This window comes from Pristiophorus japonicus, chromosome 9 (genome assembly GCF_044704955.1).
Source record: "Pristiophorus japonicus isolate sPriJap1 chromosome 9, sPriJap1.hap1, whole genome shotgun sequence".
Taxonomy (NCBI): Eukaryota; Metazoa; Chordata; class Chondrichthyes; family Pristiophoridae; genus Pristiophorus; species Pristiophorus japonicus.
The window spans coordinates 65,788,416-65,814,317 of NC_091985.1; the positions used below are offsets into that span (position 1 = coordinate 65,788,416).

At 42.4% G+C, this 25,902-nt stretch overlaps 1 protein-coding gene across 1 annotated transcript in view; it reads right to left on the minus strand.

Moving 5' to 3' along the window:
- kcnh1a (potassium voltage-gated channel, subfamily H (eag-related), member 1a) overlaps nt 1-25,902 on the minus strand; it is a 453,352-nt gene that overhangs the window by 155,212 nt on the left and 272,238 nt on the right. The window contains exon 10 of the mRNA XM_070888701.1: nt 20,346-20,542. Within this exon, the coding sequence (XP_070744802.1) occupies nt 20,346-20,542 (197 nt within the window). The remainder of the gene's footprint in view (nt 1-20,345; nt 20,543-25,902) is intronic.

The window sequence follows — 25,902 nt, forward strand, 5'->3', positions numbered from 1 at the left end:
AGACATACTGCATCTCGGGATCATCAAGGCACGCCAGGTTAGCTGTGAGGCGCTGACTGTAAAGGGCTCTCTTAGCTGGGTCCTTAAGTGCCCCGGCATTGACTTTTTTGCGACACTGCTTCTGCTGCCCCCTTCGCTTTGGGGCTGTGTTGATACATTTCACCACACCAGTTTCAATAAGACATAAGAAATAGGAGCAGGAATAGGCCATTTGGCCCCTCGAGCCTGCTCCATCATTCAATAAGATCATGGCTGATCTGATCATAGCCTCAACTCCACTTCCCCTTCCACTCCCCATAACCCTTAACTCCCTTATCATTCAAAAATCTGAATATCTCCACCTTAAATATATTCAAAGAACCAGCCTCCCAGCTCTCTGGGGTAGAGAATTCCAAAGATTCGTGACCCTCTGAGAGAAGAAATTCCTCCTCATTTCTGTTTTGACCCTTTATTCTGAAACTATGCCCCCTAGTTCTAGATTGCCCCATGAGGGGAAAAATCCTTTCTGCATTTACCCTATCAAGCCCCCTCAGAATCTTATATGTTTCAATAAAATCACCTCTCATTCTTCTAAACTCATAAGAACATAAGAAATAGGAGCAGGAGTAGGCCATACGGTCCCTCAAGCCTGCTCCGCCATTTAATACGATCATGGCTGATCCGTTCATGGACTCAGGTCCATTTCCCTGCCCGCTCCCATAACAGTTATTCCCTTATCAGTTAAGAAACTGTCTATCTCTGTCTTAAATCCATTCAATGTCCCAGCTTCCACAGCACTCTAAGGCAGCAAATTCCACAGATTTACAACCCTCTGAGAGAAGAAATTCCTCCTCATCTCAATTTTAAATGGGCGGCCCCTTATTCTAAGGTTATGCGCCCTAGTTCTAGTCTCTCCTATCAGTGGAAACATCCTCTCTGCATCCACCTTGTCAAGCTCCCTCATAATCTTATATGTTTCGATAAGATCACCTCTCATTCTTCTGAATTCCAATGAGTAGAGGCCCAATCTACTCAATCTTTCCTCATAAGTCAACCCCCTTATCTCCAGAATCAACCTAGTGGACCTTCTCTGAACTGCCTCCAAAGCAAGTATATGTTTTCTTAGATATGGAAACCAAAACGACACGCAGTATTCCAGATGTGGCCTCACCAATACCGTGTATAACTGTAGCAAGACTTCCTTGCTTTTATACCCCATCCCCTTTGCAATAAAGGCCAGGATTCTATTGGCCTTCCTGATCATTGCTGTACCTGCATACTAAACTTTTGTGTTTCATTCACAAGTACCCCAGGTTCCGCTGTACTGCAGCACTTTGCAATTTTTCTCCATTTAAATAATAACTTGCTTATTGACTTTTTTCTGCCAAAGTGCATAACCTCACTTTCCAACATTATACTCCATCTGCCAAATTTTTGCCCACTCACTTAGCCTATGTCCTTTTGCAGATTCCAAGGAGTATAGGCCCAATCTGCTCAACCTTTCTTCATATGACAACACCTTCATCTCAGGAATAAACCTCGTGAACCTTCCCTGAACTGCCTCCAATGCAAGTGTATCCTTCCTTAACTAAGGAGACCAAAACTGTACGCTGTACTCCAGGTGTGATCTTATCAACGCTCTGTACAGTTGGAGCAGGACTTCCCTACTTTTATACTCCAACCCCTTGCAATAAAGACCAGCATTCCATTTACCTTCCTGATTACTTGCTGTACCTGCATGCTAACTTTTTGCATTTCATGCACAAGAACCCCCAGATCCCTCTGTACTCATGCATTTTGTAATTACTCCCCATTTAAATAATAATTGGCTTTTTTATTTTTCCTACCAAAGTGGATAACCTCACATTTTCCCACATTATATTCCACCTGCCAATTTTTTGCCCACTCACTGAGCCTATCTATATCCCTTTATAGATTCTTTGCGTCATCCTCACAACTTGTTTTCCAACCTATCTTTGTATCATCAGCAAATTTGGCTATGTTACACTTGGTCTCTTCATCCAAGTCATTAATATAAACTGTAAATAGTTGAGGCCCCAGCACTGATCCCTGTGGCACCCCATTAGTTACAGTTTGCCAACCTGAAAATGACCCATTTATCCCGACTCTCTGTTTTCTGTTAGTTAGCCAATCCTCTATCCATGCTAATATATTACCCCCAACCCACTGAACACTTATCTTGTGCAGTAATCTTTTGTGTGGCATCTTATCGAATGCTTTCTGGAAATCCAAATGTATGACATCAAACTGGTTCCCCTTTATCCACTCTGCTCATTACATCCTCAAAGAACTCCAGCAAATTTGTCAAACATGATTTCCCTTTCATAAAACCATGCCGACTCTGCTTGACTGTATTATGATTTTCTAAATGTCCTGCTACTACTTCCTTAATGATGGACTCCAGCATTTTCCCAATGACAGATGTTAAGCTAACTGGTCTATAGTTTCCTGCTTTCTGTCTCCCTCCTTTCTTAAATAGAGATGTTACATTTGCGTTTTTCCAGTCCGGTGGAACCTCTCCAGAATTCAGGGAACTTTGGTAGATTACAATCAATGCATCCACTATCTCATGCAGCCACTTCTTTTAAGACCCTAGGATGCATGCCATCAGGTCCAGGGGACTTATCAACCTTTAGTCCCATTAGTTTGCTAGTACTTTATCTCTAGTGATAGATTGTTTTAAGTTTTCCCCCCTCCCCCCGCAATAGCTCCTTGATTATCAATTATTGGGATGTTTTTAGTGTCCTCTACTGTGAAGACCAATACAAAATATTTGTTCAAAGTCTCTGCCATTTCCCTGTTTCCCATTATTAATTCTCCAGTCCCATCCTCTAATGGACCAATGTTTACTTTACCTACTCATTTCCTTTTTTATACCTGAAGAAGCTTTTACTGCCTGTTTTTATATTTCTTGTTAGTTTATTCTCATATGCTATCTTCTCTGTCTTTATCTTTTTTTAGTCATCTTTTGCTGGTTTCTAAAAATGTCCCAATCCTCTGGCCTGCCACTGTCCTTCGCAACATTGTTTTCAATTTGATACCATCCTTTACTTCCTTCATTAGTCAGGGATGGTTCATCCTTCTCTGAGCATCTTTATTTATCACTGGAATAAATCTTTGCTGAGAGTTATGAAATATCTCTTTAAATGTTTGCCACTGCATTTCTACAGTCTTACCCTGTAATATATGTTCCCAGTCCACTTTAACCAACTTTGCCTTCATACCTTTATTCAGGACATTAGTTTGAGCCCTAGCTTTCTCACCCTCAAACTGAATTTGAAATTCTACCATTTTAATATCACTCTTCCCAAGAGGATCCTTCACTATCAGATCATTAATTAATCCAGACTTGTTACACATTACCAGATCTAAAATAGTTTGCTCCCTAGTTGGTTTCACAACGTATTGTTCCCAGAAAGCATCCCATATACACTCCATGAACTCTTCCTCAAGGTTACATTGCCAATTTGATTTGTCCAATCAATAAAGATTAAAATCGCCCATGATTATTGCTGTACCTTTCTTACAAGCCTTGATTTATACACTGTGCTACAGAGTGGCTACTGTTTGGGGGCCTGTAGACCACTCCCACCAGTGACTTCTTTCCCTTATTATTTCTTATCTCCACCCAAACTGATACTACATCTTGATCTTCTGAGCCAGTATCATTTCTTACTACTGCACTGATCTCAGCCTTTATTAACAGAGCTATCCACCTCCTTTTCCTTTCTGTCTATCTTTACAAAATGGCAAATACCACTGAATATTTAGTTCCCAGCCTTGGTCACCTTGCAACCAGGCCTCTGTAATGGCTATCAGATCATACCCATTTATTTCTATTTGTGCCGTCAACTCATCTATCTTGTTACGAATGCTTCGTGCGTTCAGATATAGAGCTTTTAATTTCTTAATAACTTTGTTAATAACTATTTTACACACTGCACTAAATGGTTCATAAATAGGTAACCTGTTTATTAACACCTTCCCAATTAATAGAAAGCATATTCAGCACTATTAGTTAGCTGTGTAAGACGTCACAAATTATTTGCTCGATTCCTTTTACTAAATGGCAAGTCTGCTGGGGAAATTAATTTCTAGTACCCTTTGTGACAACCTTTAGCATTTAGCTTTGTTATAGATTCATTTTGAGATTACTTATTTATGAGGCAAGAATCCTGTTTAAGTAGGCAATGCGGATGACTGAATGTGAAGTTACTATGCCTGAGGGTGGATGTGTCAGGGAATGGAGCATAAACAACTGAAGTGACACGATCATTCTAGGTTAATGAGCATCTATGGATGTTAATGCACATCTCTCATTCAAATAGGCTTAGTGACCCATCCGCCCTTTACCGGACATCATTAATACTGCGGTTTTAACAACAATTCGAGCAAATACAATAAAATAGACAGAAAAGTGAGAAGTTTAATTTTGTTCAACAGTTTTCATTTGAAAACAGTTATCCTGATGGTGACACAGATTTAAAAGGTTACACAGTTCCATTAAATATTAAAAACAAGATTCAAGCACCTCTGTCCTTTGCCCTGGCACCATTGTTCCTCCATTCCCTATCAGTAACCCTTTCCCCCATGCCCGGTGACCACTCTCTCTTTTCCAGGAAAGCACCTGGTGTGCAGCTGGCAGCTAGCAGCCCTTCAATGAGCTGATCTGATGTTATCACAAGGTCAGCTCTGTCATACACAGACATGTAGTTTGAATAAAAAGTACTCTCTTGGACTTTCCTTACCCTTTAAGAACTATCACATCATTTTAGACTGATTAAAATGAAACGGAGTCATCCAGTGAAGTGTAAATTGGGCGCAGGAGAAAGCTCAATTCTGTCATTCGGAAGATGGCTAATTATTTCAAAGTGTAGTCAAAGGGGAGAAATTGTCCCTTTGCGCAGGGCCATTTAGCTTTGCCAACCAGCGCTAACTGCCCTTCAAGGGGAGATGGTAGTACGGCGGCCGCAATCTTCTTTTGTCACAATGGTGGCCGCTGATGCAGACCTGCACCCCCTTTTTTGTGCCAAGCCGCTGGCCCGGCCTACATCCTCCCTGGTGGCCCAGTGGGCTCCACTAAAGAGGCAGCAGAGTTTGCAGCGGCCCTCCCTTTTAAAAGACGGGGCATGTCTGCATTGCACTGATGTAATCAGCGCCGTGCAGATGTGCTGAGCGTGGCGCTGAGCGTCATGCACCGCAAGTGCGCGCGAACGCTCCGTCAGCGCAACAACCATTTTTTACTCTCAAAGAGGCCAATTCCAGGCCGGGGCCAGGTAATCCGAATTATGCGCTTCAAACCCAGCGCAGAGCAATTTTGGCCCCATAATCTCTGATATTACTATACTGATTGTACGCAGGGGTGTAGGCAGGCATATGCATTGCACGCAAATGGATACAATTCCGGCCCCTTTGGATGACTGCGGCAGCAGGGCAGAGCCAGTTGGTGCGCGGCTTGGCAGGTGCAAGAAGACTGAGCAAGACTGGGACTAGTGGGTGAGCACAATGAGTTTGTGCTGTGACTTAGAAATTCTATAAACTTTCTCTTGAACCCCATTCACTCCCTCACTGGATAACACATTGTCAGTAATATAAAAACAAATCTACACAACTGACCAAAATTGTGGCTTATTTTTCCATCACATAAACTTCATGTTGAAATGAAAAAGCAGAGAAAATACTGCCCTTCTCCTCTGATGAGAATGTTGTGAAATAGTTTCAGATTGGTGGAGTTGTGGGAAACCGTCCATCGGTCTGAAGATCCAGCAGGGAAGAACCATTTGAATTTGGAACCTAGGGTGAAGCTTCTTTTCCCACATTATATACAGACATTCATTCAGTCTTTGCAGACACACACTGACTCAGATCAGGGCATGGTGTACATATGTCATTCAAATCTGAGCATTTTTATTCTCCTAGACTGCAAATCAAAGGGCTCAATTTTCCCCAAAGCTGTTTTTTGGCATATTGCCAGAGTTACGCCTGTTTTTCTAAGCCCCATCTACTCCAAAAATAAATGTGGCAAATTTCCCCGTTTTATTTTTTGAAATTGGCGCCGCGCAGACTGTCCAGTAGCCTTGGGGGGGGGGGGTGGAGCCTAATGTCTGCACTGAAAAAACGATGCCACCCCTTCTGCGAGAAAAAAGTTTTTGACATGATTCCTATGGGCGCGCATGCCCAGTACAGCTCCCAGTCTGCAATCAGCCATTTTTAAAGAGCCAGTTGTGTGTGTGAGAACTTTGAGTGCTGTGTGATAATTCTAATTATCATTGGAAAAATCGGAGTTGCATTATAAGATGCAATGTGGCGCAAGGATCAAGAATTTCTTACAGGATGAAGTGGAGGCACTAGTTACTGTAATTGAGGCCAGATGGCAGGAGCTGGACACCAGCAGAAGTCACATAAAAGTTTTACCAAAAGAAATGAAGAAATGCTGGAACAAACTTGCAGAAGATTCCTGTGCAATGGTGACCACCCCCAGGTCTGGAGGCCAGTGCAAAAAGAAGCGGCAGGACTCTGGTCAAGTAGTTAGTGTAAGTAATATTTTAATTTATTCAATGGAATTACAATTGCAAATGTCACCATCTGTATACGTCCCACCCAGCAGAAAGACACCCTCCCTAAAAAGTTATATTTTCATCTTTGCAGAGGAAAGTGGCATATAACAAACGAAAAAGAACTCGAGCAGGAGGAGACCCGGCAAATTCTGCACCCACTGACACCTTGGAAGAGAGGGTCGCTGCTTTGATGGGTCCTGCCTGGAGAAAAGCAACCACCACTGCACAATCTGGGCCCACATTCGAGGGAAAGGTAAGTCCTGCAAATTTCACAGTCTGGCTTTGTTAAATGTTAAATAGTGCGCAGACTAGTCATTCTTCAGTTCATGGGGATGTCTCCGTCAGCTACACTTCGGTTGATGCAATGTGCTATCATTCATCGTGATCTTTCAAATGAGCCTGCTGCCTGTGAGCCTACTCATGGTGAGCCTACTCATGGCACCCACCCTGGCCCCTCCTCTGCTGCTAACCATTTGTCTGTTCTGTTATATTTTGCAGAACTTGAGGCCAACCCTGATGATGCAGAAGGAGATTCCGATGAGGACGAGCCTGAAGAGGAAAACATCTTCCAATCCCACCTTCCAGACCAAGAGCATGGGGGTGAGAGGGAGGGGGAGGGGATGGATGAAGCCCCCACTGTTGTACTCACTTTGGAGGAGGTGCAGGTGCTGCCAATTGAGGTGCTAGCCCCTTCCCTGAATAGTGGTTTGAATGTTGATGGTACATTCCATGGTTTCCCACCGTCCGAGGCTGGGGATTCCAGTGGGGTGCAGCGAAGCACACTCAGGTCCCCACCGTCACAGGCTGCAGGTCCCAGTGGGATGTATGACACACCCAGGGCCCCACCGTCCCAGGCTGCAGGTCCCAGTGGGATGCAGCAAGGCACACCCAGGGCCCCACTGTCCGAGGCTGCAGGTTCCAGTGGGATGCTGCGAGCCACATCCAGGGTAAGGAGGGGAAAGAGAGCTCGACCGCGCTCTCCTGAGGTGCAGAATCTAACAGATGTGGTTCAGATGATGGCAATGACTGCAGAGAGCTTTGATCATACCCGATCATTCCTGGACACCATCAGTGGGGTGGGTGATGGGTGATGAGGTATTGGGACTGGTGGGAGAAGTTACAACACTCTCATGAGAAATGGGAACGCTGTCCGGGAACATGAGGAAGGGAATCAGCTGAAACAATGTCGGTGCACGAGGGAGGGAATGTCACAAGTAGCTGATGCGCTGTCAGTGAACATGAGGGAGGGAATGTTGCAGGTAGTTGAAACAATTTTGCTCAACATGAGGGAGGGCATGTCACAGGAAGGTGACACACTGTTGGCAAACATAAGGGAGGGAATGTTGCAGGTAGTTGACACACTGTCAGGTCATGAGGGAGGGAATGTTGGAGTTAGCTGCTGCAATAAGGGAACATGCCCAGACCCCGCGCCCATTCACAAAATCAACTGCCACCCCCATTCCAATCCCAAGACCAGCCTCCGAAGAGCCCCAAAAGCCAGGTCCTCCACATTACCACATGCTGCCCCCCCCCCCCCCCCAACAAGTGCGCACTATCCAAGATATTCGAAAGAATAAGCTTGGTACCAACCTAAGAAATGCTGCGCCATGTGCCTGCAGGCAGGGGTGGAGTCAAGACCAAGCACAGCGGGTGGTCTTAGAATAAGGTGGAGGAGAGATGGGTGCAGCCTTTCTTTGCTGCTGTTGTTGTTATTATTATTGTTGTTACTGTTGTAACTATTCTCAAATTAAGTTTTTTGTAAGTAATGTAAATTTACAAGTTTAAAGGTTTGTAAGTGATCTTAAGTGAAAACTTTAAAGTTTGATACATGAATATTTTTATTAAAGTTAAGTACAAACAAATGTTTATTAAACTGTGAATAAAATATATTTTAAATTATAACTGAATCATTTCCATTATTTGTTCTATTATTAACACAACTTTTTGAAGTAAACAAGAATCATTTCCATAATTTGTTCCATTAACACAACACACCATTACGGAACAGGTCTAAACAATAAACATGGTCAATGTGGAATAGTTGCCACCGAGCATTCAGGCAGCAAAGCGTTCACGGATGAGCTGCTGGCACAAGGCTCGAGCAATTGTTAAAGGGGCATGACGACCCGCCCTCCTTCGCCGTCGTGCTCCGGGTTCAGGTAGCTGCATGACTTCCTTGTCCTCATCCTCCTCCTCGGCATCTGCATCTTCTTCATCATCATCATCATCATCAGCCACTCTAACCTCAGGTGGGTCTTCTACTACCAGCTGCTGCTGCCTCATGATGGCTAAGTCATGCAGCATGCAGCACACCACTGTGAACTGACCGATAATCTCAGGGGAGTATTGCGAGTAGCCTCTGGTATGGTCAAGGCATCGGAAATGCTGTTTCAAGATGCCAATGGTCCTCTCTATTATGCTGCAACATGTTGTATTCTGGGTTACGCGTAGGGATGTCATAAGCCAGGCGGCGAGGCCGTACCCTTCGTCTCCCAGCAGCCAGCTCTGCCCTTTTGTCTGCTGCTGAAACATGGCAGCAGCTGGTAGTAGAAGACCCACCTGAGGTTAGTCCTTACTACTACGGGGATCAAGGGGTATGGCGAGAAAGCAGGACTGGGGTACTGAAGTTGCATGTTCAGCCATGAACTCATTGAATGGCGGTGCAGGCTCGAAGGGCCGAATGGCCTACTCCTGCACCTATTTTCTATGTTTCTATGTTTCTATAATGCTCTCGAGTAGGATGAATGCATCATGGGTGCTCCCAGGGTATCTTGCTTCAACTGACATGATGTGATGCATGTCATCACACACAAGCTGCACATTAATGGAGTGGAAGCCTTTTCTGTTCCTGTACATCTCGGAATCCTCCAAAGGTGCTCGCAAGGCGATGTGGGTACAATCAATGCAGCTCTGTACCTTGGGGAAGCCAGCAATCCTGGAGAAGCCCACAGCCCTGTCACACATTGCCTGGGCGATCATGGGGAACTTTATGTAGTCATTCTTCCGGGCATATAGTGCAGCAGTCACTTGCTGAATGCAGATTATGTGTTGCATGTTGAGAAATGGCGCACACGTCCCCAGTTGTGGCTTGGAATGATCCAGATGCATAGAATGAAAGTGCAGCTGTAACCTTCACTTCAACTGACAAAGCAGTCCTCCTGACGCTTCTAGGTTGCAGGTCTGCCTTTACTAACACAGATCTCAGTTACAACTTCTTTGCAGAAACGCAACCTTCTGACACAGTCTGCATCACTCAGGTGCAGATACCAATGCCTGTCTCAATATACCTGACGTGGGTAAGGCCTTCTGGCCATCACCCTATGTGCTCTGAGGTTCCTCATGCGATGATGTCGAATCAATTGTCTCCTCTGCAGCACCATTATGCAGAAGGCTTGCAGAAGGTATGACATTGTCAGTATTACCCCCATGATTACATTTTATCTTTGCAAGAAGCTCAAAATGGCAGGCAGGCAGGACAAGGTTCATTATTCCCTCTCCCCACGAGGTCTGTATGGACCACACCCAGGTCTGAGCAGGCGCAGTGATCAGAAACCCCCCATCCCCATCCCCGGGCTTCATTTGAAGCCGAGTCCCGGGCCCGTGTCCGGGCGAGTATCAGATTCCGCCGTCCGATGCTCTGACCCTCGAGCCCTGTTTGCGGATGGATGGTGGTGTGTCAGTTTAAAAAACATTAAAATAAAGAATTTCATTAAACTTCCATTTCCTGCATTTTAAGGTTAAAAAAAAAAATTAAGCTTTATTATGCATGTTTAAGTGTTCTTCACTCCTTCCATAACTTCGCATAAAAACAATGGTGTCTCTCTGCGCCAACTTTTTGATGTGTGCTGGTTTTTCTTAAGTCACCAGAAGGTTTTTCAGGGGTGGTCACATATCGAGGAGAAATTTAAATTGGCCAAACTTACATAATTGAGAAAAACTGGCGCAGACATGAGGTTACGGCCCTCTAGATGCAAAAACAAACTAACCTAAAAAAGCGTAACTAACTGAGTTACGCTGGCGCAGATTCCTTGGGAAAATTTGTATTTTTTTTTAAACTTAGGCCAAAAAAAGCGGAGCGCCCAAAAAAATGGCGCAAATCATTGGGGAAAATTGAGCCCGGGTTAACGACTTTGCAATACAATAGATGAATTGCTGCCTGACGCGATTATGGTCGGAATGTTGTTTCAACTCTGCTTCTTGATAATCTTCTCGCCACCAATCCTGGTTGCAGCTTGTATATGTTACTTTGGTGGGGGGCGGGGGGCGGTATTTTTACTTGCAGGAGTGCGTGGGTTTGGGAGGGGGTGGTGGGTTAAAAGTGCAAAACTGACCGTGTGCCTGTAAGCCGGCTCTAACCCATCAACTTCTGCAATTTACTGCTGCATAGAAACATAGAAAATAGGTGCAGGAGCAGGCCATTCAGCCCTTCTAGCCTGCACCGCCATTCAACGAGTTCATGGCTGAACATGAAACTTCAGTACACACTTCCTGCTTTCACGCCATACCCCTTGATCCCCCGAGTAGTAAGGACTTCATCTAACTCCCTTTTGAATATATTTAGTGAATTGGCCTCAACTACTTCCCGTGGTAGAGAATTCCACAGGTTCACCACTCTCAGGGTGAAGAAGTTTCTCCTTATCTCGGTCCTAAATGGCTTACCCCTTATCCTTAGACTGTGACCCCTGGTTCTGGACTTCCCCAACATTGGGAACATTCTTCCTGCATCCAACCTGTCCAAACCCGTCAGAATTTTAAACGTTTCTATGAGGTCCCCTCTCACTCTTCTGAACTCCAGTGAATACAAGCCCAGTTGATTCAGTCTTTCTTGATAGGTCAGTCCCACCATCCCGGGAATCAGTCTGGTGAATCTTCGCTGCACTCCCTCAAGCATGTTAGACTGTGTGCAAGCAACCCCCTCGGGAGAGACGGGTTGTCAATGAAACTAGCTCATTAAGGCTGATATTAACATGGGTTTTGGGATTTAACTGTGGATGTCTAGGTTTCCTGGAACTCGCCAGCGAAAGCCAGATGAGTTCGCAGCGGCAACTGAGGTGGCTGAAGAAATGACAGGCAAATATTCCAATAATTACTGAAACCTCACAGCTGCTATCTTGCCTGATTGTGGGAAAGGCTTTTGTTCACGGTACTTGTGACGCAGGATGACTCTTGACTTTGGGGGTGTCTTTCACGACTTGAGGTTTGTACGTCTGATCTCCACATTGTAGCTGTGATCTATCAGATCAGCATGGGTGCCACTTATGCTGTTTTACTTTGGACCTCAGATGAGAACCAAGATGACCAGCAACATCAACAGCACCAGCAACAGCAGCAGCAGGAGCTGCATCAACAGCACCAGCAACAGCAAGAAGAGCAGCATCAGGAGCCCCAGCAGGTTCCTCACTGACCTGCTGGAAGACTTGCTGGCAAGTGGACCTGCTGGCTACACTTTACCAGTGGCTATGAAAGTTGACACCGTCCGCAACTTCTTTGCTTCTGGTTCCTTCCAGGGCTCTGCCAGAGAAATTTGCAGGAACTCGTAGTCGACAACCCAGAAACACATAAGACAGGTAACTGATGGCATATTTGCCAGGGCAAGCAATCATGCACACTTTGCTACCGATGATGCCAGTCAGAATGAGAGGGCGTTCGGGTTTGCGGTTCAGGCTGGCACGGGTGCAGGGTGTCATCAACTGCATGCATGTGGCAATGAAGACATCCCCAGATCACCTAGGGATATTCATCAACTGCAAGGGCTTCCACTCCATCAATGTGCAACTGGTGTGCAGCCACAAAAAGATGTTTATGCAGGTGTGCGCAAGATTCACAGACAGCTGCCATGATTCTTTCGTCCTGTGCCAGTCCACCCGCCCTGATCTCTTTACACATTGAAGCAAACTTGCCAGCTGGCTGCTTGGAGACAAGGGATACCCACTTAAAACGTGGCCGATGACACCCATGAGGAACCCAACCAATGAGGCCTAGCAGCAATACAATGAAAGCTATATGACAACAAGATGTGTCATTGAGAAAGCAATCGGCATGCTGAAGATGCATTTCAGGTGCCTCGAGAGATCTGGCGACGATCTTCAATATGCACCAGCCTGGGTCTACAGATTGGTTGTGGTGTACTGTGCTCTGCACAACATTGCACAGCAGCGAGATTTTGACCTTCAGGATTAACGAGTTACAGAGCAGAGAGTCTCTTCAGACAATTCCAAGGACCCTTTCACAGCCCCCCCACTCCCCATTGCTCGGCATTAATTCTTGTTTGGCTTTTCATCACAAATGAAAAGGCCACTTGCCAAGCTGCAGCCAAATATGGGCAACACGGGAAAGTGATGTAAACAAATAATATTTATATAACTCAAAAAATGAAACAGAAAGTTAACAATCTAACACTGTGTAACATGCACATGCATACCCTTGTGCAACTACAAATCTTTATGCTTCTATCTAGTGCAACTCCTGTGGCTTTAGGAGAGATAGACACGGGTTGCTTAGATCTCAGCTCTGACAGCTGAGATGCTCTTGGTCAATGTCCTCTGGGTTTTGGAGCCCGTGAGGGCCCTGGCAAAGACTGCTCCACCTGAACCTGTGTCGGGGCAGACTCGGCAATCAGGACATAAAGCAGCATGTGAGGTACTGGCTGGTGTGGGGGGGAGGGGGCAGGCACTTTGAGCCAAGTCCCCACTTCCATGTCCCCTTTCACCATCATGCCTCTTAGGATGGTATTCATAGTGTGCAGACCATTGGTGAGGGCCTGCATGCCATGCCTTCTTGCTCCTGTCAGTAGGGAACAGTATCTCCCTGTGGGCCCTTGCAGCCCCCAGCAGCACATCCAAGGAGGCATTGCTAAAGCGAGGCTCAGACATTGAACGGTGGGACTCTTTTCTGACAGTTCCTTGTGTTATACTGCCAACACCAGAATCCATCAAATGCCATCTTTGCAGTGTTCTTTAAATACTGCAGTTTAAATTGTCATCATGCCCGCTCAACTAAATTGGTTGGGAAACCCAGGAGTCAGATGCAAATGCAGTGGCTGGGTTAAAAAGCCACTGACAGATGCCCTGCATTTACTTCTGTGTTTCCGACATGCTTCCGGAACCCCCCACCACCCCAACTTCCTCCCCCACCCCCCAGCGCATTGGCAACTAAAAACATCCTCCTTGATTTATCGTGAGACCACAAATTCTCTCACAGCATAGAGTCAGCTCCCAGAGAAAAGCAGTAGCAGCACGTAGGAGTTGTAGCGAGAACCAGCAGCAAGAGTATCACCAAGGAGGGAGATAGTCTTTGTGAAGTGGACGCGGGGGAGAGTACTAGAAGAGCAGAGTGCCTCTGTGAACTGGGCCAAAAGGAGTTAATGTGAGAAGGGTATCTCTGTAAAACAGAGTAGGAAAAAACTGCAATTCTTTTGTTAGTATAGGCCCTTGTTTAAATGAAAACTGCCATTGTTAAAGATTCAATAATCCACACCACTGCACTGCAGGAGAGAAGAAAGATTTATAGAGTAGCAACTGCATCAGTAGTAAATACAATCAAAGTCTCACAGTTCTGGGATTGCATCCACTGCTCACATTTTATTACATGGCAGCTAAATGGTTCCCTTGGTATTTGTTGCATGCGGAGATGACAGTTATTCTTTTACTGAGTGCAGAATAACTGAACTCATAACAGGCAAAGATGTTTTAAATATAAACGTAATTTACTATAACACTTCACATTTCTGTAGTTAACATTTAAATAATAATTGTTTGAATAATGTTGCCTATGAAAATAATATCAAGAGCAAGCTAAACGGAGGGCCTTGTCCACAATTTCTCTAATAAGACCCATTGACAAAGATTAGATCAAAAGAGTAACTTTTAGTATAAGTGTGGAATTATTTTCTGAGACAGCCTCCATATTAGCAATTATTTGCAGATGAATACTACATTGTCTTTGTCATGACAAAGCTATTTTTTATTATGTAACGTGTGAATTTCTAATACCCAATATACATTAAAATTTAAAGAAATGTACTATAGCTGCATAAACTAATTACTGTAAACTACAAATAAAGTCAGTCATTTTCTTAAGTGACCCAGTTGCTTACAATCACTTTCTAGCTCCAATTATTTACAGGTACAGTAGTTGCTTTTGATAAACCTTTGGATGTTATACAATAAGAGGTTTGATATAGAATATGACAGTCGACACCCATAGCGCTGCTGCTGCATAGCACTGCTGCACATCCTCCTCATATAATGGGGCGTTGAAACCAGAGGCCTGCTCAGCTCTGTTGAGCATGATGTGCTACAAACCAACCAGCAAATGTCTATGTGGCTGAAAGCCTCTGCACCTGCAATCCACTAGGCTCATTAACAGCCTTTCGAAAAATGAGGAGGGCTAATACCCATAAGACATTCAGAGCATCTGAACAGTGGTCCAGATGTCTACATAGAACAAGTAATGCAGGGAAGGCTTCATCCTTCATGGTGAGCCTTTGCTCTTAAGTGTGCTGCTATTTTGGAGATTTAGTTTGCAGATGTTCGCTAGCAATTATTGCTTCTTTGCTGTATTGTTGCTCGAGGGGAAATTAAGCTCCTGAAAGATTCTTAAAACTGTACCCCATCTGCTATCTGTGCCTGGTGGAGCAAGCCAGCAGCATTCTTAAACAAATGTTCAGATGCTGGATCAATGAGGGGAATATTACAGTATCTGCCAACCAAGGTGTCCAAAATGATTGTCGTCTGCTACGTCTTACATAAATTTGCATGGAGCAACCTGGAAAGCACAAGACAACCATGACTCGTAGTCAAAAGGCATGTCTACCTAACCAACTGACCAATCAACAAGAGTATTATAGCAAATTCTAAAAATCAAGTTACAATTCAGAAGATCGGAAACGCTAAAGTACAATGAATAGCTGCACATGTGCCCATTACTCTAACAAAATAAAGCATCGTCTTACTGACCAAAGCCTTACATCAAGATCCAAGAATACAACAGCACTTCACCCCAAACCTTAATCTGCCTCATACCATAAGAATTCTTAGGACAAAGTAGAGAATCAATGACCCCAAATGTAATTGACCCTTACAACGTGTGGTGCAAGTGTGCTCAATGTGCACTTTCCCTTCATTATACTGCATTGAGTATGGTGCTCCCATTTCTCCATCAACAACACAACTTTAAAGGAGAACAGCAGCTCTTTACGAGCTACTGTTCCCAATATCCCACCCTCTTGCTCTTGTGTATGTCATGTGTTGTGTGTCACACTAATATTTAAATGAATTGGCCTTGCGTAGTGCATGGTCTGCAAGGTTCAGTGCAGGCAATCCAACATCATTACCCCGATAGATTCGCTATTCATGAACAATTACCAACGTGTATTCATGGTTTATAGGAACGGAAATATTTTTTGAAATTTATTTTTAATTAGATATAAACATTAGTGAATTTTCCAACTGTGAAGCATTTGTGTCATGAAGTTTCAGTAGTAAACTGTCTATAATTAGTTAGCATTTTAACCCTTTGAGTAATTCAGATGAGTTCATTTCTTGGACACTGTTGCCTCTAGGGACAAGCTGTGTATGCAATCATCAGCTTTCCTTTTGATTTTTATGCATAAAATGCATCAAAGACTGACCTGATTTATCAGTCCAATCTTTGAAAGATGTGCTTTGATTTGAAGCCCAGCCTGTTTTTTTCTCATTTGCTCCCACCTTGAAAACGCAAGGGAAGAACCAGCAGGAAACAGGTAATCAAATGCTTATAAACTTAACGTTTATAAACAATAAACAATGGAAGGAAAGATAGTCATCTGGGTAGAAAAGAATTTCTTTGACCTGTCAGCAGTCTTAGGGTAAAATGAATAGTTGATAGGAATGGGAATTCGGCTTAAATATCAGTTGTCACTTGATTCTTGCTTTGGTGAAACTTGTGCGGGCCTAAAGCTTCAAAATGTGCTTCAGGTTTTCTTAATCAGTGCAATCATCACTAACCCTTCCTGCTTACTCATTCTTAGCAATGGTCACCAATTCTAGTAGTATGTCGACATGCTAAGTAAACATTCCTAATCAATATATTTTTCTGTTGTCGTTCTCATAAGCTAAAGGCTAAATGTTAATTCATGTTTGTACTGCAAATGTCAATCGCCTTCTGGAAAACTGGATTTGTACAATATTGTAACTTGTCTGCATCCGGTGTCACAACAAACAGTAAGTAGATTTATTTCAATTTCAATCAATTTAAATTTTGTATTAACATATATATGTCAGTTTACTTTCCCGAGAGCCCCTCAACCCCTGATTGCCCGCCCAGAAAAACCATTAACATTTTGTAAGTAACGCTGGCGAAAATGTCCACTTTTAAGTTAAAAATAATCGCCCGGCGAGAAAATGGATCTTAATGGACCATTATTCTCGGCGGTTAAGGGGAAACTAAGTAAAATGGGCATTTTTTTAAAAATGTTGTCCGAGGCTGTGGTTGGACCAACGGAGGGGGGAAAATGTTAAAAAAAAATTTCCATTAAAAAAAAGTTAAAAAACATTCCCAAGACACATTTACACCTAATCGCTGTTTTACAATTCAAAATAAATAAATAAAGAACCTTTAACTTACCTTTCCTTGCAGAGTGCTCACCTACCGCCCTGTTTAAGCAGTTTTTACAGGGCAGTTCCCTTGGCGATCTGGACGGGCTTCCATTGAGGCCAAACTTATGCCCTGGCGATTTTCTCGGCGGTGCATGTCGGCGGTTTGGTCCCAGCGGGCGTTTTCATATTTGGGCGATAGGGGAAACTTTCGCCGGGTGGAAAAACAGTCGTACCGCTGAGAAAATCACCGAAAACCCGCCGAAAATGAAAGGAAAGTTTAGCCCATAGAATTTTAAAATAGTCAACTGATGGTTATTGTCAATAAATATGCAGCAATGCAGCCATGTACATGGATTATACCAACAATGGATAGTGGTATTGTCAACATAATACAGATATAATACTGAATAAAAACCTTCATACAAAATTAAAACATTCTAGTTTAGAAACTAACTGACAGCAAGTTGTGATTTCAAACTATAATAGAGTTTAGATAATAGTCCCAACATTACAATACTGGCAATTTCACTGTTGTGTTGACCATGATACAAATGCTCCTGCAATGGAGATGGTTGCCATTAGTGGAAATTATGATGCCAGCTCCTCCGCCTCCTTCCAATTAGCTCCCACTCTTTCACTCAATACCACAGGAGCATACATTTTACAAAGTAGCATGGCAGACAATATACTGGCAACTTAACTTTGTTACAAGACATTGCTTTCTAAAAACATAGGAATACATCATCTTCTTCTTCTTCTCCTCTGTTAGGATTTCCCCAAGCCGAGATAGAATCAGCTTGTGTTGGCCAGGAACAGAGCATTGCACAGAGGTCAGGTCGCACATTTCAACTGCCGCAAGCACCATCATACACCCAAGCACCTCAGCATATTTCAACCATGAGCTTGAGGAAGGGGCACTGAGTGAAGCATAGATCCCCAGTGAGGAAGAGTAAGTTCATGTCTCTGCTGAACTGATGTTATTTCACTGATGCACAGTGTGCAGTAAACGTAGGAGCAACACAAACTATGGTAAAGCAATAACAACTGATTGAGTGTATAGTTATTTCACATTTTCACATAACATGGAATATCTAGTTAAGACACAGCTCAGTACTAAAATAGACCTTGGTGTGCTAAACTATAGATAACATCTAATTGATCACCGCTGAATGCAAGGACTGGTTGACCTCTACAATACACACAGCTACATATTATTTTTACAATTAAACTGAATTATTCAGCTCTGAACATAAAGTGAACTTTCAGTGCAGTCATGTATCCAGTTTGTTTTAAACTGTTTGACAAATAATAGTTTGTTAGGAGTATAATTATTTTAAATACAGAGACAGTTGTTTTTCATTTTGGAAGCTGAGTTTTATTCTCGATTGACATTAGTACCTTAACACAAAATTTTAACCTTGGGATATGTTGCTATGCATCCGCTCCAACCCATCCTATATAATTATCTTCATGCTTCTACAATCAGCATTCATCTTTGATACTTAAAAACTTTTTCACGTTCTTCTACTTTTATACTGAATTTAAAATCATTAAATTGAATATGTATTTTTTTCGTAAGTAATTTAGCACAAGTTACCCTATAGGGTACAAATTCAAATTGGCTTAATCCACTCATATTGCATTCCTGTGTGCACTATTTCAATACAGACATTAACCCAGTTATTTGAAATGGGCTAATACTTGTGTAAACACAGCTCATACTGGAACGTAGTTCAGTCATGTTAAGTACACGTACACAAAGTTTCTCAATCGGAATTTCTACCCTTATGTATGTAAACAATTCTTCACGAGGTAATAAAACCAACAAAAAAAAACAGTGGCAATGAACAGCTGGTCCATCAAAAGAATGATTGAAATATTCAATAACAGATGGTCAAAGAACAGAAACAGATCATTCGGCCCATCCCGGAGTGTCAACTGTGACTCAGTTGGTAGCACCATCGCCTCTGAGTCAGAAGGTTGTGGGTTCAAGTCCCAGAGACTTCAGCACAAAAACCTAGGCTGACACTCCAGTGCAGTACTGAGAGAGCACTGCACTGTCAGAGATGCTGGCTTTTGGATGAGACGTTAAACTGAGGCCCCGTCTGCTCTCTCAGGTGGACGTAAACGGTCCCATGGCACTATTTCAAAGAAGAGCAGGGGAGTTATCCCTGGAGTCCTGGCCACTGTTTATCCCTCAATCTACATAACAAAAACAGATTATCTGGTCATTACCTGTATCACATTGCTATTTATGGGAGCTTGTTGTGTGCAAATTGGCTGTACAACAATGACTACACTTCAAAAAAGTACTTCACTGGCTGTAAAGCACTTTAGGACGTCCCGTGGTCGTAACAGGTGCTATATAAATGCAAGTCTTTCTTTCCATCCACTCTATATCGTGTTTTTCTTCATATGAGTCACCTAATCTAATCCACTCTCCTGCTCACTTCCTTTAACATATAGAATTATGAACAGACTGTTTAATGTTTCAGGTAGAGACCCTTAGTCAGTTGTAAGTGATCAGTGCTGAGTACAGTTCTGAGGAAGGGTCGCTACTTGAAATATTAACCCATCTTTTCTTTGTCAGATGCGAATGGACCACTTATTTATATCTGGCATTTTCTCTTTTTATTTCAGATTTTGAACATTTGCAACATTTTTGTTTTATCTCAAAAAAGATAAACTGAAGAAATGCAAATGCAAGTATCATCTGTTATTACCTTGCATTAAGCTGCTATGCTTAAAACCAGTGTGATGCATATCTTACATAATTCTTAATGCTTTCTTGCTAAATAAACTGGATACCAGATCAAAGTCATAATAGCAAATTACAGCATTGTTAACTGTATACCATTGAAACAAGTTTGTTTCTCTCAACTTATTCATATCAAAACAATAAAGTAAAAAATTTGTTACACTACCCACAATTGAATTATATCCCTATGCACTATTCAGCAAATGTTAATATCGCATGAACTGTATGTGCAATCATTGATGAAATACAATTACAGCCCAATAGTGTGTTCATCAAAACCCATTGGCACCATAAAGCTGGAGGGCATATCAAATGATTCAAAAGTATTTATGAAGATATGAGAGAAAGATATCATTACTTTCTAGGTGTACATAATGTAAATGTTATTCATTTTGAGAATACAATCAAAAAATTCAGAAAAAAAAGCATATTCATAATAAAAGGAAGACTTACCCTTTTCCTAAGATTATATGTTAAGATAAGATTTCTTGAAAAGGAGTTTGCAAAGGCTGTATAGAATTCCAGAACTTTCTGCAAAGCATCTCTTTTGATAACGTGAAGGTCACAGTAAGTCAGGGCTCTGACATTGACGCACGACTGAGCAAGGGTATTTTCTTTCCAGAAAACATCTCCAAAGACATCTCCTTTCCCTGGGCAAGTAAGAAAACAAATGAGCTACAGAGTTGTATCAGACATTTTTGCTTTTAGAATGTTTTAGTTCATTTACTTTCTATATTGACATTCTGCAACAGATAATATGCCAAAGATCATGCCATAAAGACTTTTAAAGCAGCTTGTGCAAATACGAATGTTATCATTTGAAATTCTGTTGTCTACCATTTTACCAGAGCCATTTAAAAAAAAAATACCAGAGCCATTAATCTATTTATTTTAAACAGGTGAACACTGCAATTAAGATAACACACATTGGAATTACATATGAATGCATTAAGCATTTGCATGCTAATATTCGCATAGCACAACTTCAAGGTCAATTATTTTCAAACTGAACAGATGAATATGTTATAAATAGTTAACATTTGAGTATGAGATAAATAGAATTCGATTTCATGAGTGTAAAACTACAATGTAGTTATATTACATGCCACATGTCAACCAAATTTGTTTATAAACAAGAAGCATCTTTCCCTGTATATTATACAATATTTCCTTAATAGGAACAGTTGGACAGTGGGGATATTTTATTCATCATGTTCCCAAAAACAGTATAATAACTTGTTGACTCATACTGGAATGTAGAAGAGCTTAGTGTAGCAGAGTTGAAGCTGTATGCAAAACTGCAATAATGGCAATAAGCTATGTGTTGTGCTAATTGTATAAAAAACACACAAGTGTTCTATATGTAGAACAGATCACAATACTATAGAAAAATTCCAGATAGAACTCTTTGCCCAAGGCCAAGAACTGAAGTTAAACACTAGTCCTAACAGCACAATAATATGTCCAGGAGCAACTTGGGAAATCTTGACTCTTTTTTATGTTGGCAACTTTATGACACAGTGAGCCCAATCAGGACTCCTTTTTTCCTACAGAACAGTGACTGTACTCCAAATTCATGTGAAGCACTTTGGCACACTTCTGAAAGATATGATTAGGCATTAAACAATTATTTTTCCTCCAAATTCTCACTAGCATCTGTGCTTCTTTCGACATGAAAATAGACATGGCACCAGTAGCATTTACAGATTGTCATCGGGTAGCAGTTATGTTACTGGACTAGTAATCCAGAGTGCTGGACTAAAAAAAGAGAACGGGAGTTCAAATCTCACCAAGGCAGCTTGAGTATTTGAATTCAGTTTAAAAAAAAATCTACAATAAAAGATGATGGGGCCAAAATTTCCCTCCGACCCAAAGGGGGCGCACTCACTGATCTTGAAGATTTTTCTCCACTCCAATCCACGAGGCAGAGAGTAGAGTGAAATTCAGCTCTTTGTAGTTTTGTTTTGTTCTGGACGATGAAGTCGGGTTGCGACAGGGCGGAAGTGCGTGGAGAGCAGGACGGATATTGGTATGTGTCGTCAGCGCGACACTGATGACGTCAGCGTCCCTCCCCTTCAGTTAAAATGGATGCTCGCTATGAACGCTGCAGCTGCGTTAGTGGCACCCACTGGGCCACTAAGGAGGGTTTTGGCCAGGCCAGCGGTCTGGCACCCAAAAGGGGTCTGCTGGCAGCCCGGCCAAACCCATGCCCGGCAACGTCGGGCCGACCTCGGAGTCGGTCGACAATTAAAATTAAATGGCGGCCATGGCAGTGCGCCCTCCCCCACAGAGGAAAGCTGTCGGGGGCACCGAGCGGCGGTCAATCAGCTCCCGCAGGGCAATTTCCCACGCAGGGCGGAAAAGGGGTCACCATCAGTCGGTAAGGGGTTGACGGGGCGGGAACATCCACCACCGCCTCCCCCCCCCCCAAAAACTGAGGGCAATGTTGCGATTGTCGGCGGCTCTGCACCGATCGAGCAGTGAGTGCTTTCCGCACCGTCACTGCCTCTTTGAGGCAGTAGCGGCTCTTTAAAAAAGGGGCAATTTCGGTCCCGATATCAGGAACCGTAACCATGAAGCTGTTGGATTGTCATAAAAATGCAATTGGTTCACTAATATCTTTTAGGGAACAGACATAGAAACAAACTGGACTAACCTAGGCATTGAATAAAGACACAAAATAGCCGACCAGTTGACCCAGCAATATCCTCCTCACTAATATCTGTGGACTAGTGCTGAAGTTGGGAGAGCTGTCAAGTCTGACATAGTCATACTCACAGAATCATACCCATCAGCCAATGTCCCAGACTTCTCCATGACCATCCCTAGGTATGTCCTGTTGCACCAGCAGGTCAGAGATAGGGGCACAGTGGTAAACAGTCGATGGGGGAGGGGTGGGCCTGTGAGTCATTAGCATTGACTCCCTATCCCATTTAATTGCTCATGAGACTTCAAGTTAAACATGTCTCATGCTGCTATGGCATTAATGGCAAAAATACTTCCAAGGGTGTTTTCATATTATCAAGCTATAATTTGCACATGTAGGCGTGTTCAAGATCTGCCATTATTTCTTGTGAAAAATCACCATCACAATTGCCACTCCCATCCACTTCACAACAGATGGAAAATAGGATGAATCTGTACTTGCAGCTAAAGACTTAAAACTGAGTTAAAAGTTTCATGATAAGCTTTATATAAGATAATACCCCAAAATTCTTGGGGGCTTCTCCATCCATAGCAGTAGTTGTAGACCCTATCCCAAATCCCAAAGATGGGGTCATTGCCATACTTGGATTGGCCAACAGCAGCTATACGTGTTTCACTCACCCTGATGGAGGCCATGCTGCTCAGACTCAGTGCAGGTGTCTGGGAAGGGCCTCCGCAGACATAGTGGCCCAACTCGGTGGGCTTGCAAAGGAATTGTTAGACCATCTCTGGAAGGTAGGATCCCCTCTGGTATCAATATCTGCTCCCTCTTGTATTTGGGGTCTTTACTAAGCCCATAAAGGAACCAATGTATTCTACCCCATTTGTCCTGGCCCTTTAAACTCTAGTAAGGGGAGAGCAGGCAGAAGATCTATCCATGGTCTCCCATACTATAATTTGAAGGGCCATTATAAACAGGGCAGAATCTCAGAGTAACCAGGTTCTGCAATAAAACTCCTTCTACCCCCCACGAGGAAAACAGGTTTCCCGCCCTCTCCAGCCCCAGTTATTCTGGGGCCAATTATTTGCAAAATATATGCTGAGTTTGGTTTGATTCAGAAAAAATTAAGCTATATTCTTTCACCTCTATCAATTATAATGACCACTGACTTCCAACAACACTTTACTCATAACCGGACAGATTTAGGACCGCACAAGCATATCAAGTTAGTGGCAGTGTTCATATTTGTGCAGCAGAACATCAGCAACAGGGAAATTCTGCTCTGGACTTCAATTTCACTGAAATCTGAAAGTTTAATGAAATTATTCCCACGAAAACTATAATTCAACTGCTAAAGTTTACCTTCATCACATTAAGATGAAATATTTCAATTAATTTCATTAATAGTAATGATGATATTTTAAAAATGAAGGCAATTTGCTTGGAGTTTAGGCTAATCAAATAGCCATCTTATAAATTTCTAACATACCTAATCTCTCTTCCTCCCTTTGAAAACTATCAAGCCATTCCTCTGTCAGAAAGATTAACAATGGCCCTGATTTTGCGATCAGCGACGAAGTAACGGCACTAGCAATGACCACTAAGATCTAGCAATCTCTGTACTATCTATTATACCTTTCCCGACATTAATTTGATTCTTGTGCCGTCTAGGGATCTCCAGCATCCAGCCACAGTGATGTCATCAAGCAAGCTAAGTAGCCAATCACATTGAAGAACTCTCAGACAGCAAACAAGGAAGTAAAATGCACTGATTATCCTTCACTTTTTATAAATTTTACAGAAAGCAAAATAAAAATTGGACAAAATAAAAACGGGATTAAGCTGAAATATCAAATAATGTTAAAAATAATTAAGAACATAAGAAATAGGAGCAGGAATAGGCCATAGGGCCCCACGAGCCTGCTCTGCCATTCAATAAGATTATGGCTGATCCTATCCCTAGATAAAATGCTTACAGTTTTGCTGTCATTATAACTGCAAATTCTGGGCCATGATATCTAAGCAAATTCTGCATCCATCTTCTGTGTAGTTCATTAACATTCACACTGTTGCAGACATAGTGGTAGCACCATTGACTATTCCTATTCATTATATATGAATGAAATTATATCCATAAATGTTAAATAGTAGAGGAAATGTAATACTTATTTGCATTATTTAACAAAATGAATGTAAGACCACTTATCTGTAGTCCCCAGTTAACATCAGCACTACCTATAAATTAATAAATGAGATTTAAATCAGTAAAGGCCATATAATTCCAAAAGTGGCATTCTAAATTACATTTTTATTTTTTTCAAATATCAGAGGGAAAAAAATGAACAGCAGAAGAGCAGAATTGAAAATTACATACCTGCTCTTTTCCTGGTTTATTAATAATGGACCTACTCTTGCATCTTCATTCATTAACTTACCTTCCCTGGTTAAGATATAATGTGCAAGTGTACCTGTGGACTCATTGGATGTGAAATCCCGGCCTCGCCGGGTCCATACGGAGTGTGTACGGACCCGGCGAGACCTCGCAAAATCTGGTTTTCGGAACGCGCATGCACCGAAAACCAGCTTTTCCGATCTGTCAAGTTTTGGCTTGACAGATCGAACGCATTCCCGCAGCCAGAACATTCGAGCGGGTGAGATTGGGCTATTTGCCTATCTCTTGCCCAGCGAATGTCCTTGAAACCTTTATGCCTGGTAGAAGCAAGCACATAGCCTCCTTTTACCACGGTAAAACTTTTAAAACACATCAAAATTACATTTAAACACACATTTTTAGAGTGAAAACCCTGCCATTTAAGACAAGTTTATTTTAAACCCTATTAAAACACATTAAAAAAAACCCAAAATATATATTTTTTCTAAAACATTTAATTAACTTTAATTTCAATTAATTTTAAATATGCGAGGTGCTTTTTTTATTATGTTATGTTTGGGTATTATTCTCATTGATAGTAATGGGAACACGTAAAATCAGAGTTCCCATTATTATCAATGAGAATCCTGTACCGTGATTGGTTGTCCAGGCCCACATGACTCTAGCTTCTCCGCCCATATCTCGAAGATGGGGGCGCGCTGCGATGCACGGGAAAAGAAGGCCTCCGACTGGAATCGAAGGCACTTCCGGGACTACCAGGTACTTTCGCAAAAAATTTTGGGTCGGGGGCATTCGTCCGAAGGAAGTCACCGACCAAAATTTCAGGGCCATTGTTTTCCACTGCAGAATCAAATACTGGCAGCAGCTGCCTTCTGTGACCTAATGACCCAACAAAGTAAAACGTTTCCTGACCTAAAAAATTGTGCTAAAAAACACAGAAGTATTAAAACATAATGGCCCAGATTTTACGG